Below are 20,510 nucleotides of genomic sequence, written 5' to 3'. Positions count from 1 at the left end.
AAATTCATTTCTATTCAACAAGCACTTTTATTAAGAACCTGCTATGTATCGAGTTCTTGTACTCATCATTGAGAGTGATATAAAATTTAAATAATATTTTGTCCTTGCCAAAGGGAGCTGTAGAGGCCATTGTTAGGCCTCTTACTTGAATTTCTCCATCTTGCTTCAATGAAAAGTAAATTAATTTTGAAATAGAGACATAACTTCAAATTTTGGGACCCAACAACCTTTATGGGAAGGCCCTCATTTTATTCATTATTCCTATCATTTCTGTTATGGGTGAAAACAATACCTCCCACTGTGCACCTATCACAGCAGCTGTCATTTTCTTTCTCTGTCATTTCTTCTCATCTAAGATGACCATTCTCTTTTCTCTCCTATCCTGATGTGAGTAGGTCACTCCTTTATCTCTATTACATCCATCCATATGCAGTCTTCTTCGTTTTTCTATAGCTGCATTGAGTGGATTGCTTATGTAAGGTATGTCTCTTTGCTCTGGTAAAGTTATCTAATCTATTAAAGCAAAGACAAGTTAGGTATCAGGTAAAATAATAAGAATGTTTGTTTAAGAAACATAGCAGATGCTAACAGCCAAGTGAGTGCTGCCCTTTAAAGTAATCATCTTTATTGCAGCCCAAGTACTTACTCAAATCATATTCCTTTTGATCCAGACCCTTTTGGAACTCTTTTGAAATTGTGTTTGGAGAATTGATAGCCTAGGAATCAGGAAGATGACCTGACCTCAAATTATGCCTCTGATACATACTTACATTGTATAAAAGGATAAAGCAGCTTCTCAGAACCCACTGGAAACTCTTTTAGACTGTAAATTCTAAGGTACAAGTCTGCATTGAGAGATAGAGTTTCAATATCAGGGAGCTGTCTATACTAACAGAATCTGGTTCAACAATGTCTCCATATTCATATCTATATAGGAACTAGGTTGCTATGCAGTAATAAGAAGTATTTTAGCAAATAAACCAAATCCTAACATCCAAAGAGATACTGCCCTTTAAAATAACCATCTTTTTAGTCTAGGCATTGACTTGAATAATACTACCATGGCTGTGGAGCAGCTAGTGGGTGTAGTGAATAGAGTACCAGACCTGGAGACAAATTCAGCCTCAGACTAGCTATGTAACCTTAGGCAAGTCATTTAACCCCTTTTCCCTCAGTTTCCTCATCTGTAAATTGAACCAGAGAAAGAAATGACAAGCCATTCCATTATCTTTGCCAAGAAAAAGCCAGGTGGGTTCATGTAGACTCAGACATGACTGAAACAATTGAAAAACAAACCATTTTTTTTGTAACCCTTTGTGGGAATTAACTTTAGAGTCAGTTTATTAGCCACAGAAGAAAATTATTATAATTATCCAGTCCCTGAACTAAAGCTTTCTCCAATCTCCTTCTGTGATCTGCCTCCCTCATTTAGAAATGATCTTCCCCACTTCCATGCCTCTCTTTGTTTGACCTCTCCCATATAAGACATCAAATTTAAATTCACCTTATGGTTTTTTTTTACATACATTTTCCATATCCCTGCCATATAATAAAACTCCTCAAGGGCAGAGCCTGCCTCTTTTTATTCCCCCATCTCTGTGTCTCCAGTGATTATTACAATGCCTTGTTTATAATAAGTGCTAACTATGTATTGAATTAATCTAATAATCATACCATATTGGACTATCTATTTATCCATCCATCCATTTGTCTGTCTGTCTATCTGTCTTTTTTTGCCAAGGTTGGTATTGTCCATGTACCTCCCAGGATATAGCCTAGAATCTAGCAATGGCCTCCTAACTGGTCTGCTTGCTAAATTCTCTCCCCATGTCAGGTCATCCTCTACAAGGGGATTTCTCTTAAGCATCTAACTATGCCCCTTTTATACACAGTGAGCCCTGTTTCCTCATAGAAAAAATATAAACTCCTCTGTTGGATTCCTAAAGTCCGATACAACATTTTCTCATCCTTGTCCATTTAATCTTCTTACACAATACTCCCCCATACATACCCAATAGTCCAACTATATTAACCTTCTTACTCATCTTCCCATTACTAGACCTCGGTGCCTGCTGTCTGTCCTCTGTTTCCTGTATGCTCCCTCTAATCACCTCTTTCTTTTAGAGTCTGTCTTCCTTCAAGCCTCATCTATAAGTAGTATTTTTCTTAGCAAGCCTTATCTGTCATGGGGATGAGCATGAAGCTTTCCCAGTAAGATCAAGGATAAAGCAAGGGTGCCCATTATCACCACTGATACTCCATATTGGATTAGAATTGCTAGCTATAGCAATATGAGAAGAAAAAGAATTTGAAGGAATTAGAATAAACAACAAAGGAAAAATCTATCATTCTTGGCCAATGATGACTCATCAAAAATGCCACATTTTCAAGAGTTCTTTCTCAATCAACTTAATTTGTTTTTGATACTAGCTATAAGGTTAGAGTATAGCTACACAATATATCTTATGTGTATATACTTTACGTATTTATGTATATATTGCCCTACCTCACCAATTACAATGTAAGTTCCTTGAGAGCTAGGACTATTTTTATTTTCTATATATGGTGGGTGGGTATGTGTGCATAGATCCTTAACACTTAGCAGAGTGCCCAATAAAATATTTAATAAGTACATTTCATTGATTGAAATGATACATGGTTCCCTATGACTTGAAGCTATCTACAATAATTAAACACACCTCAAAGATGAAGAATTGCCAGCATTAAAGACAGAGGCTTATTCTGCCTAATAACATAAACATGGTTGCTGAAAAAATAAGACATTAGATAAGATTTTAAGAAAAGGGGCAATCCCAGAATAATGTTGCAAAAAAAAAAAAAGAGATACATTTCTAAGTAATCAAAACTTACTCCAAATTTTTTATACTCCCATTTGATTTTCATGGTTTAATCCAAAAAATTATTGCCATTAGAGTCAGGAAACCATGGTTTAAAATCATGGCTCTATCATTTAAGGACTTTGGTGAAGGCCTTAGATTCCTTATCTGTAAAATGCAGAAGTATGACTAGATGACCTTTAAGGTCCATTCCAGCTCTAAATCTGTGATATTTAATTCTTATAAGGGCAATAACAAATACACCCTCTCCCCAATATTTCCTCCCAACTTCCCTTAACCCCAAGGCCTTCGAAGTTAAATAACTAATCAATAAGGAAGCATGAGTCTCCTACAAATAGACCTTTGTATTCAATTTGGTTCCATATTGTTCACTTTACTTACCTCCTCCTTCCCTCCTAAATACCTCTATACCTTCCTCCATCTAAGAGAGGATATTTTCTCAAGTAGGAATCCATGTAATAACATTAGAATGGGGTTATTAATTATGTTGGCAAGGACAATACCATGTGGAGCTTAGTAGTATTCACAAAGATGTACCATATTTTAAATCAGCTATAAAAGAACCTTTATAGAAGGCTTTGCCTTTTAGAAAACATTTTTCTCAAAAAGGGCTCTATAAAATAGGTAGCATGAGTCTTCCAATTTTACAGATGAAAAAACCGAAGGGCTGAGCCGTTAAGAGCCTTGCCCAGGAATATACAGTTTAACAAAATGCAAAACTGAGTCTTGAAACCTGACCTTCTAACTCAAAGCTTAGATCTGCTTAGATCTACACCACACCAAACAATTTCACAACTTTAGAATCACAGCTAAGTGCTTTTAGTAGGGCTCCTCATGTCTTAAGAACCAGCTTGCGAGGTGGGTACTCCATTACACATATATCTATGTAGAGATGATGTTGAGAAGTGTCATGGCTTGGCCCATACCACCATAGTTAATAAGAGTAGACAGTGGGATTAGAGCCCAAATCTCTGCTGACTGCAAGTCTAATACCCTTTTGCTGTGCTGCCTTCCATGGCATTATAACTTATTGCCACAGCATGTCAATATTAAAAGAGAGATGTATGTCCCAGATCGGAGGCTCAGAGAGCAAAGTGATGCTATCTTCAGTGTGCTGACCATTCCTCTGCAGTTCATCTACTGGGATGGGAGACAGACTTCTTCCTAGGGCATTTATTAGCAAGAGAAGACTGAGGATAGGGTGCTGATGTAGTTTTAGACATATGGCTAGGATATTTTTGGGATAAAATGAGGCAGCTAGATGGCTCAGTGGATAAAGTAATGGGCTTGAAATCAGGAAGACTCATCTTCTGAATTCAAATCTGGCCTCAAATACTTCTTAGCTGTGTGACTCCCTAGGCAAGTCACTTAACCTTCTTTCCTTCAGTTCTTCATCTGGAAAATGTGCCAGAGAAGGAAATGGTAAACACTCTATCTTTACCAAGAAAACCCTAAATGAGAGCAATAAGAGTTATCCACAAAGGAAACAACTGAGCAGTGAAGTTTGCTAGTGAGAATAGAACAAGGAAAAGTGAGATTTAAATACATAGCTTGGCCTCACAGACCCAGACCTTGGGGGTCCCAAAATCTGTTGTGTTTAGGTTATCTTGGAGACAAGATATTGTGCTGGTCAGAAGTCAGAAATCTGTGTTCACGTCCCACTCCTGACACTTACTATCTGTGTAATCTTGGGCAAATAACTTCATATCTCCTGGACTCAGTTTCTTCATCTATAAAACAAGAGGGTTAGAATAGAAGGCCCCTGCGGTATCCTCCAGCTCCTAATTTGTGATGGTATGAAATGTTTTCTATTTTGTTGAAAGAATACAGGAGGAGATAGTGGAAGGTATGCTCTTCACAAATAGGTTTCCCACTTAGGAGAAAATTGTCCAATTGGATTTGGCAAGCTAACCCATTTTTAGGATGAAACTTTTCATTTTGGCTGATGAATTTCAGCTGGATATGAGTCTCAGCCTCTTATAAGCCTTTGGAAACAAGGCTTAGTAATCAAAACAGCAACCAGGACCAAACTACTGCAGTGCTAGCTGGCAGAAGAATAATGGTAGGTGGTCTGATTTTTATGGCTTAATGTTGATGTGCTTTTATGAAAAGGACCTAGACTATAATTTTCTGACTTCCTAAGAAGAAAAAGAAAAATATGTGTGTATTATTGTTAAATGAGCACCTAGAGAGTTATGTGTTAAAACATGCAGCATATGACATCTGCTTTGCAAATTTGAGGAAATATTCTGCTAATCTAATGAAGATTTGATAGAGAGCTGGGTATTTTGGCACTAATGGATTTGCTTATGCACTCAGCATCAGTTCTATCCACTGCCCGTTTTTCAGTGTGAACATGGTCTGGTGCTAGAAGTATCAGTAGGGTTGAAAGGGGAGAGAAGAACTTCAAAACATTCTAACATGCCTGAACCTTTTGTCAATGATTTTATTGGGACTGACTTGTTAAGTTAAGGCCAGTCTCTACCCCAGTCTAAATGCTAGGTCTTTTGACGTTTTAAACGAGTTTTATTGATGTCTTATATGTTTATATCTTAGTGCTTTCCAGTTGTACACCAGTAGGGAAAAGGTATGATTAGACCTTGGTTTCAGGATGCCAACTTGGCAACTGATAGAGAATGGACTGTGTAATTAAGTAAAAATTAATCTTGAAGACTTTATACTAAATTATAAGTAGTTATTCATATAAAGAAAGAGAGAAAGAAAAAGATATTATCTGCCTAACTTCCCAATTCTCCTGCTGTGTTACTTCTGCTTCATTAGGACCTAGGCTCCCCTTGGGCCCGGCTAACCATGTGGTTGGGCCAGACAAATTAAGACCAGCCAAGGCATGGGCTTGAGTTCAGGAATGAATCACAACCCAAGAGACTGAATTCCCATCTCCTTTCACAAGCCAAAACAAATGGCTTTCTGCTTGCCCTGGTTCTTTTATCTTGCCCATGACATTACACCTTCTCCACTTTCAGTTGGGCAGTCTGAGTCATGTATTCTGATGTCAAGCATATAGTCACCCCATGCCACCCTGACCATGCAGGGGCTTTTGTCCTACCTTAAAGCACATGCACCAACTATGAGTTATATTTCCATATTAATTTCACACATTCAATAATAGCCCCAACGGGGGGCAGCTGGGTAGCTCAGTGGATTGAGAGTCAGGCCTAGAGACAGGAGATCCTAGGTTCAAAATCGGCCTCAGAAACTTCCCAGCTGTGTGTCCCTGGGAAAGTCACTTGACCCCCATTGCCCACCCTTACCACTCTTCCACCAAGGAGCCAATACACAGAAGTTAAGGGTTAAAAAAAATAGCTCCAATGGCTAAGACTCAGTTATTTCCATTGAAAAACTAGCAGCTTGGTCTAGAGCAGTGGTTCCCAAACTTTTTTGGCCTACTGCCCCCTTTCCAGAAAAAATATTACTTAGCCCCTTGGAAATTAATTTTTTAAATTTTAATAGCAATTAATAGGAAAGATAAATGCACTTGTGGTCATAACCGCCCTCCTGGATCATGGCAGCACCCACCAGGGGGTGGTGGCACTCACTTTGGAAATCACTGGCCTAAAGGACCTTCTAATGTCAGTGATCTTACATTTTAAAAAGTCAATAAGGGGCAGCTGGGTAGCTCAGTGGAGTGAGAGTCAGGCCTAGAGACAGGAGGTCCTAGGTTCAAACCCGGCCTCAGCCACTTCTCAGCTGTGTGACCCTGGGCAAGTCACTTGACCCCCATTGCCCACCCTTACCAATCTTCCACCTATGAGACAATGCACCGAAGTGCAAGGGTTTAAAAAAAAAAGTCAATAACTTAATCTTTAAAAAGTCTCTGGGCTCTTAACCATTCACTGATTCATTCATTGAACAAATTTCTGTTGTTTGCTTAGCCATCTGTTGGTTGCTAGGAACATTTATAAAAAATTCTTAAGACTGAAAATAGAGTAGATCCTTCCCAAATAACCCCCCCACATACACACAAAATACATTGAAAATACCACTTAAAGGTTGTTTCATTAACCCAAGCATATTATAAGAAGAGCCTGTGTCAAAGTAGAAAGGATATAATAGATATTGTAGATAGAAACCCAAATAGTCTTGCCTTCATTTAATTCTCCACTTAGACCTGGTTAGAAGTGGAGAAGAAGAAATAAAAAATATCAAGATGTTGTCCATGAATAGTGGGAGATCTTTACCTGCATGGTGATATCAGCATCAGAAATAAGAGAAGCAACTTTAGAGAGAAAAATGAGAAATTTCCTCTCTCTTGTTGAGTTTGAATTGCTCTTGGCACATTCAGGGGGTGATGTCCAGAAGGAAATTAGAGATGCGAATCCATAACTGGGGAAGAGAGATTAGAGTTGGGGATAAGTTAAGAAGTTATCTAATATGAACAGTAACAGATGAAGTCTTCATAATGAGTGTAATTGCCAGAAGAGAGAATTTAGAGAGACTAGTAAAAAAAACTAAGAAAAGTCTCTGAAGGGAGGCAGGAGAGAGATATATATTTTAAGGGTCAGAAATGTAAAAGAAGTCGTATCAGAGCCAAAAAATGTGCAGTTAGAATAATCAGAAAAGTGTCTGTGCCCTGAGCCTGCATTAAACAGTGAGAGTATACTTTCTAGAATGAGAGATCATGATAGATCCCATGTAGGAATTCACTATTCACTTTGATTCGGCAACCATGAAGTACCTACTACATATAAAACACTGTGCCAGATTTAGGGCACACAAACACATAACCAAAAAAAAATTGTTTCTTCAAGGAAAATGGTAAAGTTACAACAAACACAGAAGTCAATTCAAAGGATACATAAAGTAATACAAAATAATTTCAAGAGACAGAAGACTAATAATAGAGCAGGCAGGATGGAAGACATGAGGAAAGGCCTTTGTATAGCCAGTGAAAGTTGAACTGTGCCCAGAAGGAAGCTAAGAATTCTAATAAAGTGGGAAAAAAGAGTGAGTTCCAGACACTAGAGAGCAATTGTACAAAGCTGTGGAGTTAGGCAATGGAATTGTAGGAATAGTACGAGAATAGTTAGAAGCTCAATTTGACTGGAATGAAGAAAACTAGGAAATTTTTGGAAAGCTGGGTGAAAGGTCTTCCCTGCCAGGCTAATGATTGTGAATATTATCCTAGAGTCAAAAGGGAGCCATTGCGAATGTTTCAGCCAATGTAATGAATGACATGGTCTGATCTATATCTTAAGAATATCAATTTGGCAACTATATGGAGGATGGATAGGAAAATGAAAATATTTGTGACTAAGTGACTCTTGCAGTAGTCTGCATAAGAGGTGATGAGAGCCTGGACTATTATAAATGGGCTTAATACCAATGTACTTGATCAGATCTCTCTTCTTAAAAGTCGAAAGCCCTGTTCTGAGTACTGATTTACACTTTGATTTCAATCACTGAATCACTTGCTCTCTAGGCATTGTTAGGTCACCAAATCATAGCAAACACTTCTGGATTATGGTCCTGTTATAAGTTTAGGCTTTCCTTGGCCCATCTTTGGTCCAAATTTGATTTTTGTTCTAGTGGTATAAGCATTCTATTTTGCTTACAAATGGAAATTTTGAAAGCTTCAGGAAATAAGCAGTTTACCTACCCCTTGTCTACAGAAGGGTATGTGGTCCAGTGGATAGATTACCATGTCTAGAGTCTCCCTGAGTTCAAATCTGGCCTCAGATGCTTACTAGTTGTGTGACTCTGGATAAGTCACTTAATCCTGTTTGCCTTAGTTTCCTCATATGTAAAATGATCTGGAAAAGAAAACATTAAACCCCTCCAATATCTTTGCCAAGATAATTCCAAATGGAGTTGTGATGGTTTGGATATGACTGAACAACTGTCTACAAAATGAGTGAAGTATAAGGAGGTATTTATATTTGACTTAATGGATTCAAGAAGTGGTTTTGCTTTATTGACTATGATCTGACTTTCTTAGGTAGGTTTTATTTATTTTGTGTGTGTGTGTGTGTGTGTGTGTGTGTGTGTGTGTGTGTGACCTAGTTTCAGGGCATTATTAAGTGAATCACAACTTCGTTTATATTCTTTCCCTATTGTCCATTCACATTACCATCCCCTTGACTCAAGAACTTATTAAATATTATCTGGAATATTATTTAAAAGCCTCTTAACAGGTCTCTCTCCTTCCACTCTGTTTTCTTAAATCTCTCTTTTTCAGAGGGCTAAACATTTCTATCTACTTCTTTCACCTGTTGAAATCCTTGAAGGTCCAACTCAGGTGCCCCTTTCCCATGAAGCCTTTCTTGACTCCCTCTATGCCCTGCCCATTCTTATCTGCAGCTAAAATTCATCTTTCTTCAGATTTTCTTAGACCATTTTGTTTCTGTTATTTTTCCATTCTAACTTGTATCCTATTTACTTGTGTTTATGACTGACTTATCTTCATTTCTCCATCCTTCCTCAATATATTTTAAACTCCTTGAGCTGTGAGTGACCATTTCTTTTTCATCTTTATATTCCAATTACTTGACACAATCCCTGGTACACAGTACATGCTTAATGTTTTGTTTTGTTTTGTAATTGAATTGAACCAAGACAGCTTGGGAACAGGGGGTGGGGATTGGAGTAGAGTCTTGACCTTGAAATTTTGTGAATGATTCCTTTTTTCTTTTTTATTGTATCCATTACAACATAATAAATGTCTGATTTTCCCCCCTCAGTCTAAAGGAATTTCTGCCCAAGGAATACATCAAGCAAAGAGGAGCTGAGAAGAGAATATTTCAGGTACTGAAAATGTAGTCATCTTAATATTATAATCTAAATACTATTTTTTGAGAGTTTTGTGGTCATCCTGACTTTGTACCCTGTGCATGGCCTCCACTTATGTCATAAATTATCATTACTCAAGAGGAAAGAAGCTAATTTCTGCCATTAATTATTAACTCAGGAGTAAAGAAGTTAATTTATATCATTAATTATCAATAACTCAAGAGTAAAGAAGCTGTCAGTTCTCCTTTAGGTGTATGTATATATATATTTTATTAATCCATAGATTTTAGTTGAAGGTTACTCAGTGAATTTACTCAAACACATTCATATTTATTTTCAAAGCCAGCTTCTCAACATCCAAGATATTGTACAATTACAATGCAGCAGGACATGTTTTATTTACCCCTTCTTCATGGTGATTTGCTTTTGGCTGATACCTTATTCAGGAGTCATTATTCTGAATAGTAATCATGACTTAATATATATAGGGAGCCAGTTGAAGTCCTGAGTTCAAATCCCACCCCTAAGATACAGAATGACTGTGTAGCCCTCAGCAATTCATTTACTCCCTGTACCTAGTCAACTCTCTAAGCCTCTAAATTGCAGAGAAGATGCTGACCTTCATTGATAGAGTTTTCTCACCGGAGTGTTCTCTGTACCAGTCAGTAAAATCACAGGTCCATTTCCTATTACTACCTTTTATACTAGAGGTATATCTTAAAAGTCAAATTTTAATTCATTTCTGGGTTACCACAGATGTATCTCTTCAATGAGGGCTGTTGGAAGTTTAAGAACTACCTTTGTTTGAAATGTTTGTTCCAAAACTCCTCTCTACACATCGCTTTTAATCTTGGATTCCAAGCATTTAAAATATCAAGAAACCCTCCCTTTTCACACTTCCTGTTGGCGTCAGGTTCCTCAAAAATAGGATCCATGCCAACCATTTTTATTTTAGTCATTCTTGTATTTTAACTAGCAAAGTGCCTAGCATGGTTGATGTATGCCTGTAGACCCTCCTGCTGGAGAGGCTGAGACTGGCCAGTCTCTTGAATTGAAGAGTTCTAGGCTTCAGTTGGGCCAAAGGCAATTGTGTAGCACCAATATGAGGAGCACCCAGGAGGAGAGGGGCCCCTGGTTGTCTGAGGAAGAGCAAACTGGCCCATTCTGAAACAGGGAGCACATTAAAACTTCCAGTATTGCTGTCAAGCCTGTGACTGCCTGAAGTACTTCCCATCTGGGTGAGACAGGAAGACCCAAGATCAAAATGTAGACAAATATGAGAAAGGAAACAAGAACCTTTGACAGTATATTATAATTATGGCCCTTATTTTTTCCCCCTAATGGAGGAAGTACATAGGACAGAGATGTAGACAAACAAAAACAAAGAGGAAAGAGGTTCTATTTTGCATTTAAAACCACATAGAAGAAAACAGAAGGAAGACTAAAAAGAATCACAGAAAAGTAGGACTGGTCTGAAAGCTACATGTTGAATTTATTATATCCTTTAAAAGAAAAGGAAGCTCTACATCACAGATCCTCTATCTCCTGTAGAATCCTCTTTTTCTCTTCTATTATGTGTATAGAAATGTACACTTTATTTGATGTTTTCTTAGTTTGAGATTTCTTAGAAATAAATTAAGAAAAAGATAAACTTGATGGCCTTCTTTGTTGCCCCCACGTCCATCGCCCCCATCTATAGAGAAATCCATGTCCTCTGTCCTCCTTCTGAGGTGTAATCCCTGTTTTCTTGATGAGATTGTCCTGAATTGAATCTTGTGTGCATTTTCATAACCTGCCACAGGGATGGCTCAGAGCTTACCTAAGAGTAGGATGCAGTAACCTTCCCCTGGGATCTCATCCTCTTGCAGGAACACAAAAACTGTGGTGAGATGTCGGAAATAGAAGCCAAGGTGAAGTACGTGAAACTGGCACGTTCTCTCCGGACATACGGGGTCTCCTTTTTCCTCGTGAAGGTAAGCTGTGTGTTTGTCATTCTGCCTCTGTCTCCTGGGTTCTGTTGAAACGTGTGCCGACCTTCGTACGTTCTGCTCATCTCCTGGGCTGACCAAGACTCTTTCTAGGTCCACTGTTCACAGAGAAGTGGGGAAATGTCTTGGAAAAGAGGGCTATCTTCAATTCAGGAGCCTCGGGTTCAAATTTTGGCTCTGATTTCTCATGAGAAACATAATCTCTTTATTTGTCCTCCTGAGCTTGTTTGTTTGGTACTGTGAATTCTTCAGAGGCAATTATCATCTCTTTTCATCTAAGTCTTCCCTAGCACAGAGAGCAGAAGTAGAGTGTGTTGTAGAAACTCCTGATCTGACTTCAGATCCCAGCTGTGACTTAATCCTTTTGTGATTCCCAAAGTGGGCGCCACTGCCCCCTGGTGGGTGCTGCAGCAATCCAGGGTGGCAGTGATGGCCACAGGTGCATTTGGGGGTGGTGAATAACTGTAAGGGGGCAGTGATAGTATGTGATAGGGGGCACTAAGTTATATTTTTTTCTGGAAAGGGGGCAGTAGGCCAAAAAAGTTTGGGAACCACTGTTTTGTGACTTGGCAATTGCTTCCTTAACCTCCATGGGCCTCAGTTTTTCCATCTGTAAATGGAGAGGCTGAACTTAGTGATTTCCAGGGTCTCTTCTAGCTCAACATTCTATGAGTAATTTTTCAGTATTTTGTTCTTTGTTTTGTCTTTTCATTTAACCCTCTTTAATTTAATTTAATTTTATAATTAAGTAATCAATCATCAATATTAATAATTAATAAATTTAGTGATTACATTTTTTATTTTGAACCCTATTTTCTTACTCTACAATATCTATTCCTCCAAGCATATAAGGAAAACCTGTTTGTTGAATGATTAAGGATGATTGTATATGACCCTTTCTCTTTTTCATAGTGTAAAAATTGTTCCAAGAAAAAGAAGTGGAGTCAGCAAGCTTTCATTAAGTGCCTGATGCATAGCAGCTCCTGTGGGAAAAGATGGAGATAGAAAGAAAAGCCAAAAAAGGACCTTGCTCTTAGGAAGCTCGCAGTCTAGGGGTGCATGCTTTCAATTTATAGAATGGTACCAGAAAGCCAGTTGTCAGTGTTGGGAATCTGGAGATCTCAGCTTAGAGCCAGGAAGCCCTGGGAAGTCTCTGCCTTCTAAAATAAGGACCTTGGACTAAGGGCTCTGCTTTCTATACTTACTATACTATCTTTTTATATACTTTTTCTATACTATATCTTTCTATACTATCATTTTGTAAATCTGTTTGTAGGATAAAGAGGATCATATAGAAACCCCCTTGGCATAGGGGGAAAGGCTAAAGAATAAGAATAAGCATGTGCTAAGAAATTTATAGTTATCTCATTTGATCTTCACAACAACTGCAGGGTAAGGTCTAATGTTATACCCATTTTAAAATTGAGGAAACTGATGCAAACAGAGGTTACATGACTTTTTCCGAGGGTCACACAGCTAGTAAATATATGAGGCTCTATTTGAACTCAGATCTTCATGACTCCAGACCCCAGTGGTCTATCTACTGAGCCACCTAGCTGCTTCCTAGGCAAATAGAAATTAAGTGATTGGCCCAAAGGTCACATAGCTAGTAAATATCTGAGGACAGATTTGAACTCTGGCCCTCCTAACTTCAGGTTCAGTGCTCTATACCCTGTGCCACTTGAGTAGATAAAGCGCAATGAGAGCTGGCCTCTGAGCAAAAGAAGCTTTGGGTGCAAGTTCCACCTCTGGCACTTACTGGCTGTGAAACCCTGGGCAAGTCTCAAACCCTTTTCTCTAGCCTGAGGGTGAGTCCCTGCCTGAGCTACATGAAAATATACCTGGGGAGTATTTTTTAAAAATAAACGAAAATACAGTTGAACATAGGTAATGTTACTTTGTGTTTTTCTTAAGTCATCATGCAGTCCTCAGGGATCCTTTTGTTTGATTCTGACACAGCTGCTCTAGTCAACACTTTGAGCCCCAAATTGCAGAGAAGATGCCAACCTACTTCCATAGAGTGTTTCCCTCTTCCCATCTCCTAGTACGGTACCATCAATTTCCTCTTTGGTTGATCCTGTCTTGATAGAATGATCCATTACCATGATATCCACATGCCCTGTCTTTCACTCTCTTTCATTCTCTCCATCTATGGATACTCTACATTTCGAGGCTTTTCTAACCAATTTATTTCAAAATGATTTCTACTTACTCTTGTTGTAAATTAGATTTCTTCCTTTTCTCCTCCATCTTACTCCTGCCTGGGGAAATATAACATAATAAGAATCTTAGTGTAATTTTAAGCTGCTAAAGCTCTGTAGTTCTGCCCATTTAAAAAAGCACATAGTTTGGCAGTCTATCACAGGATTTAGTTTCCTACCAACAGAATCAAAACCAGCCGAATAGCAACTGGTTTCCGAAGATGCAGGCAAGAAGAACAGACAAAGGGTACGTCCAGCAGTTTTGCCTACCCACAGCTAAAGCTACCCATAGGAGAAAAGCTACCATTTGGGATATTGAGCCATGATTGTACTTCTCCTTTATCCACTTTCTATTTGAAAAAATCAGTACAGTGATATCAGGGGCAATTTAATGTGCTAAATAAAGATGGTTTCATCCTTTTTTTTTTTTTACTCCTATCATCTATCTTAGAATCAATACTGTATGTTGGTTCCAAGGCAGAAAAAATGGTAAGAGCTGGGCAATGGGGGTTAAGTGACTTGCCCAGGGTCATACAACTAGGAAGTATTTTAGCTTTGAATCCAGGTCCTCTAGGGGTTTTGCTCTTTGCACTGATGGAAGCATTTTTTAAAGTTATCTTAATAATAATCATAGTAATAATAATTCCTCCTATTTATAGAATACTTTACAATTTGCAAAGTACCTCTGAACTTATATCTCATATAATCCTCAAAAAAACTTTTATGGTAAGTACTATTATTGTCTTTGTTTTGTAAATGAGTTAACTGAAACTATGATGATTTGCTCAAGAACACAAAGACAATAAGTTTCTGAGGCAAGATTTGAACTCAGTTCTTTCTAACTCCAATTCTACCACTACATCGCATGCTTTTCAGACAATTTGATATTCAGCTAGGCATTTGAACACATTGAAAAAAAGTTGTATCTTTCAATTAGTTTTTCAACAAAAAATATTTTTGTACTTTGGGTATTTACTTGGCTCCTTCCCTTATCAGTACTACTCCCCACCCCCACTATCATCAACTTAAGGAGAGAAAACTATGAGAAATAAGCCTTATAATAATTATTGATTTTCTAGAACTTCTTGTGCCAAGAACTGCTGTAACTCTTTGCCTAAGGTTGGTGGCACAGTGAATAGACTGATGGACTTGGAATCAGTTAGATTCATCTTCCTGAGTTCAATTGTGGCCTCAGACACTTACTAGCTGTGTGACCCTAAGCAAGTCACCTAACTTTGTCTTCCTTTTCTCATATGTAAAATGAGCTGGAGAAGGAAATGGGAAACCAATCCAGTATCTTTGCCAAGAAAACTAATTGAATCATCAAGTTAGACATGACTGAAATTGCTGAACTATAGCAGTCAACAATACCAATGAAACAGAGATCAAGACTTCACCAGCTTCCAAATATACATTTATTTTCTTATGTACAAATAACTTTTTTGATACAAATCATTTTATCTAAAATAGTTCTCATATCAATAAAAATGCTTTAGAAACATTAGAGGTTGTAGAAAAATGATAAGAAAAGATTCAGTCATATATAGCAAGTAATAAATGAAGTATCATTGGATCACAGATACTGAATTAGAAAGAACCTTTGAAATCATTAAACCACCCCAATCATATTACAGATGAAGATTTTGAGGCCAAAGGAGGTTAAATGAATTGTCCAAAGTCACCTAAGTAATAAACATTAGAGGGAAGATTTTAAATCAGATCCATTCCAGAAGGGAAGCCAAATCAATACTCTAAACTTCAAAAAATAGTGCTATCAGATAATGTTTCAAAAAATGTTTAGAAAATAAAATAGAGAATAGTTATTACTTTGATCATTGTCTCAAGTCAGTAGCAGAACAGAGGGGAAAAGAAGAAAGCCTGGGCTTTGGTTTGGAATAGTGCCCAAGGGTTTTATCTAAGCCAATAAATGCTTTTGAGAGAGCTTTTAGGAAAAGATAAAGAACCCAAGAATCTTGGGTTTCTTTTCTCCCAGTCTTGGAGATGGAACAGGAAAGAGTTCGAATATATCAATGATATTTGACTTTAATCATTGGAATTCCATTAATTCTACATTTTTTCATTTGTAAAATGTTAATAGGGTACATAAAGCTTTAATTTTTTATTAAATGGTTCTCTTTTCTATGCTTTTTTCTGTCCCTTAAATGAGCTGAGATAGGAAGAATTCTAAACTCCTAAATAATGGTCCTTCCAATCCTAAATTCTAAACTTAATTTAGGTATTAAATTATGAAAAGAAGATACTGGGGTTCTTTAGCAAGTAAAGAATAAAACCAGTGAATGATTTCCAAATAATTTAAATTGCCAATATTTGTACCCATATATTAAAAACCATAAATTTTAAAAATATGAAATTTTAATCAGCTGAAATATTTAAATGTTTATGTCATGAATATTAATCATTATATAGAATTGAAAATTCCTGGGGGGTTGTCTGAAAGGACTAGTTGGATTGTTTTATTGAAGTTACTCATGTTTTGTTTTTGCATAATCATAAGTATTTCTTCCCTTCATGGTGTTACCATCTGTTTTAAATGTCAAGTATAATAAAATCTGGCAGTGTTCTATATTGAATTAATGTTTTTTGCCTCATTTTGCAAGGCATACCTATTGAATCTTACTTCATGGGGAGAAGTGTGCCATTGTGAGATGTCCTTTCCTTTCCTGTTTTGTCACTCTGAGACACATATTATTCAGATGTAAGGGTAGGAATTGGAATTGGCAGTCCTCTCCCTTATTCTGGCTTTTTCTCTACTGCCTCTGATTTAGATGAAGAAATAGGGCATTTTGCTTTTCATTCACTTGTGGCAGTGTTAAGAAAATTTAAGAATATAGTGAGTTGACAGATCATTTAAATGTAACACTGTTTTGTAAAGCTTTTTGTTTATAAAGATAACAAGCCTGGCTTTTCACTTCATAGGCAGTGTTCTTAACCTAGGATCCATGGGTAGATATCTGAATGTCTTAGAGTGAATTCAGATGAGAAAAAATATTACATCTTTATTTCAGTCTAATAGATTTTCCATTATCATCATCTTGTACATCTTCAAAACTTAGGATATTTGTATATCAGAGTCAAAAGAGTTCTTGGGATATAATTGTATCATTTTCCAGATGAGGAACTTATAACCCAGAGAGGAAATGTCTTGCTCCAGGTCACACATTCCTTTCTAAATCCACTCATCTGGGAACTTCTGCTTTGACTTATCATAAGCATCCTTAGCTAAGTTCATAGATGTAGAGCTGAATTCAAACCCAGAGTGCATTATTTAGTCACCTCATTTCTCAGGTGAGAGAACCATGGCCCATAGAGATAAGTGATTTGCCCAATATTAAAACATCTGTGACAGAGCTGGGATTTTTGAACCTTCTGAATCGAAATGTAGTTTCACTGTGGCTGGCAATAGAGCTCTCATGGAATGTTCAATGCCTGTTACACACGGATGTACACACACACACATATTTCCAGGTACTTTACAAAAAGCTTGTGTTTTTCCTTTCAAAAAAAAATGGAGGGTATGTATCAGCAGTACTAGTATCATAGGAAATGAATAATAATCGCAGGACTTTCTAGGAAAATGACTTATTTTAGGTAAAAGTAAGAGGCATGGGCCAAGAAAGATAAAGATAATGTGATTTCCAGAATTCCATCCCTCCTTTGTATAACATACAAATAAACACCTGCCTCATAGTATAGTTTAACTATATATACTTATAAAGAAAGCAAAAAGGGAAAGTAGCCACTTAGAGAAAGTTTCCTTGGAAAAGGCAGGCCTTGGTTCACAAATCCTTTAAAAGGATCTTTCTCCTAAATTGGTTTTTAGTGACGTTATTCTGAATTTCCTGGGGAAAATTTCCTGTTGTTTTGTTCATTCATTTCAGTCGTGTCCAATTCTTCATGACCCCATTTGGGGTTTTCGTAGCAAACATCTTGGAGTGGTTTGCTACTGCCTTTTTTCAGCTCATTTTACAGATGAAGAAACTGAGGCAAATAGGGTTAAATGACTTGCCCAGAGTCATGGAAAGTAAGTGTCTGATGTCAAATTTGAACTTAGGAAGATCTCCCTCAGACTTCAGACTGTAAGGATGGGATTTGTGCAAGGGGGATGGTACAAAAGAAGCCAGAGAAAGAGTCCCATCCCCCTTGCATAAATCCCATCCTTACAAGACCTAGCACTCTTATCCTCTTGCCACCAAGCTGTCCTGTAAAATTCCAAAAGGAAAGTAAATACATGAATGTCTGTTAGTAATGGGGTGGCTGGTTGTAAAATTTGCTAATTTAGTTCTGACAGTGCCGTAAATCAAATATTTGAGCTTCAGCAAATATGTTTGCTCTAAAAAGGAAAAAAAAAACTGTTCCTTATGTAGATAGTCACCATTCACCATTTTGACTTTCCCCAGCTGTTCTCTGGTTTTGCAAGGAGGAATTGCAAATGGATTATCCCACAATGATAGTTTCAGCTGTTACTTTCAATATTCTTTGGGTTCTTTTTTTTACCCTGATAGTTCCTAATAGAAAGCTCCATTTTAATTTGTTTATTTATTTCTAATGGTTTCTTTCTGTATGCCAGAATAATCTTGACATGTGTTAAAGTAATCTCTCAGGTTTCTGTACTCCCTGTCTTTTCTCGCACATAGGCACCCCTCACAGTAGAGCTTTGCAGATGAGGGTGGCAGTGGGGGAAGGATGGAGGGAACAGCTGCAAACCATATTTTATCTCCCATCCCTTTCCTGGGTCTTCTCAGCTTTGATGCCAGCACTGTGCTTGCAAATTAACTGGCTGCAACCTCCCACCTCAATCCTGAAATCTGTCCATTGTTTCTGAAACCAGATTAAATGATGAGGTCCACTCTGGGTTGAATGTACCCCTTGTGGAGCTACTCATTTTTTCAGGCCTTATTTTTTTTTTCCTTACAGATATTCTGGACCCTTTGTTTTCTCCATAAGTCTTATTTAGTCTCATAACAGCTTTATTATATGTATTCTATCTTTCTCTGTTCCCGTTTCCTCAAACTCTCTTTCCCACACCCCCTCCAGCTAACTTTCTTGCACTCTCTCTCCATGAAATATTGTCCCTTGGTTGAGAAAACTGATGTTCTAACATTCCCATTCATTGTTTTAGAATTTGTGATATGTCTCAAAGTCTTCAATATTACATTCTTTGCTGAAATTGTTTCCATTACTCGGGAAATAGCAGCTTCTTTTTATAATCTTTTAGATAATTTTGGGAAAGGGTGAAAGGGATTTTAAAAATAAATATTATTTCTATTTTTTGGTTTTATATCCCTTTTCCTACTGTACTCCTCCCCCCATTTCTCTCAGAGTCATCCCTTACAGTGTATTTGGGGAAAAAACTCTACAAAACTAACCAATATGATGTGATAGTGTTCCACAACTGTGATCCTGTCACCTCTGCCAAGAATCAAAGGGGATGTGCCTTCTTATCTCTTGTCTTATTATAAATTCACCACAATTGATTTCAATTGTTTTGTCATTCTTCTTTCCATTTCTAATGTTGTCATTATGTAAACTTCTTATAGGTTCTTCTTTTTTTAATTCATATAAATCTTCCCTTGCTCCTCTGGATTTATTATAATCATTGTTTCTTATAGCACCATAATAACATTCCATATACACAACTCCTCTTTGGCCAGTCCTCAATCAAGGCATCTTTATTTCTTTTTTTAAATTTTTTTTTGCTTATCTCAAAAAGTGTTGACAGACAACATTTGAAACATAGATAGCTATGAAATAGAAAAATTGTTGTCCTCAGGAAAATAACATTGAGGAGTGATTTTTTTCCCTTAATAAATCATGGTTTGTTTGTTTGTTTCATTTATAATATACCAATAGCCAATTTTAAAGGTTGAATAAACAATAAATTCTTAATATCAAAAAAATCATATTTCTTCTCAGCTCTGCTAGCTCTACTTTCCTTTCCTCCCTTTGTCTGTGTTCATATCTTTTGTCAGCATAAACATGTTTATTCATATTAATATTGCTTTTATCTCCTGAATTACTATGAAATTTTTAGAAACTTTATTGAGTACATAATGTGTAAGATACACAGCAGCTGTTATCCATGTAGATTGGTGTTCAGAAGATAGACTTCTTTTGGGGGCTGTGAGTCGTCTTCCATTAAATTGAAAGCTCCTTTAGGACTGGGACTATCTTTTACCTTTCTTGTATGCCCAATGTTGAGTTCAGTGGCTAGCACATAGCAGGTCCAGAATAAATATGTGATTGACTCACTTGAAAATTGGAGGCAGCTGGGTAGCTCAGTGAATTGAGAGGCAAGCCTAGAGATGGGAGGTCTTGGGTTCAAATCTGGCCTCAGATACTTCCCAACTGTGACCCTGGGCATGTCACTTGACCCCCATCTTCTAGCCCTTACCACTCTTCTTCCTTGGAAACAATACATAGTATTGATTCTAAGATGGAAGATAAGGGTTAAAAAAAATAAAGACTCAAAACCTTCCTGTAATAAGACCACAAATACTATAGTGCATGAGTCCCTTTGCCTACTCTGCCATATATATTTGTATTCTCCATTCCTCACAAAACTTCAGAGACTTGGACAGATATCCCATCTGGCTAGGCATCGATGGATAGATGAATGGATAAATAAGGTAAATAGAAAAGACACTTAAGTGGTTACTCTGTGCCAGGCACTTTGCCAAGGAATGGAGATAAAATAT

General features: G+C 37.3%; 1 protein-coding gene across 1 annotated transcript in view; it reads left to right on the top strand.

Annotated features, from left to right (window-relative positions):
• Positions 1–20,510, top strand: part of TLN2 (talin 2) — a 252,871-nt gene that overhangs the window by 28,507 nt on the left and 203,854 nt on the right. Inside the window, exons 7-8 of the mRNA XM_044660127.1 lie at positions 9,557–9,620; positions 11,474–11,578. Coding sequence (XP_044516062.1) covers positions 9,557–9,620; positions 11,474–11,578 — 169 coding nt within the window. The remainder of the gene's footprint in view (positions 1–9,556; positions 9,621–11,473; positions 11,579–20,510) is intronic.

Source organism: Gracilinanus agilis, chromosome 2 (assembly GCF_016433145.1).
Source record: "Gracilinanus agilis isolate LMUSP501 chromosome 2, AgileGrace, whole genome shotgun sequence".
Classification (NCBI taxonomy): Eukaryota; Metazoa; Chordata; class Mammalia; order Didelphimorphia; family Didelphidae; genus Gracilinanus; species Gracilinanus agilis.
Note: the sequence above shows the minus strand (reverse complement) of the source record. Positions and strands in the feature narration are given on the sequence as shown.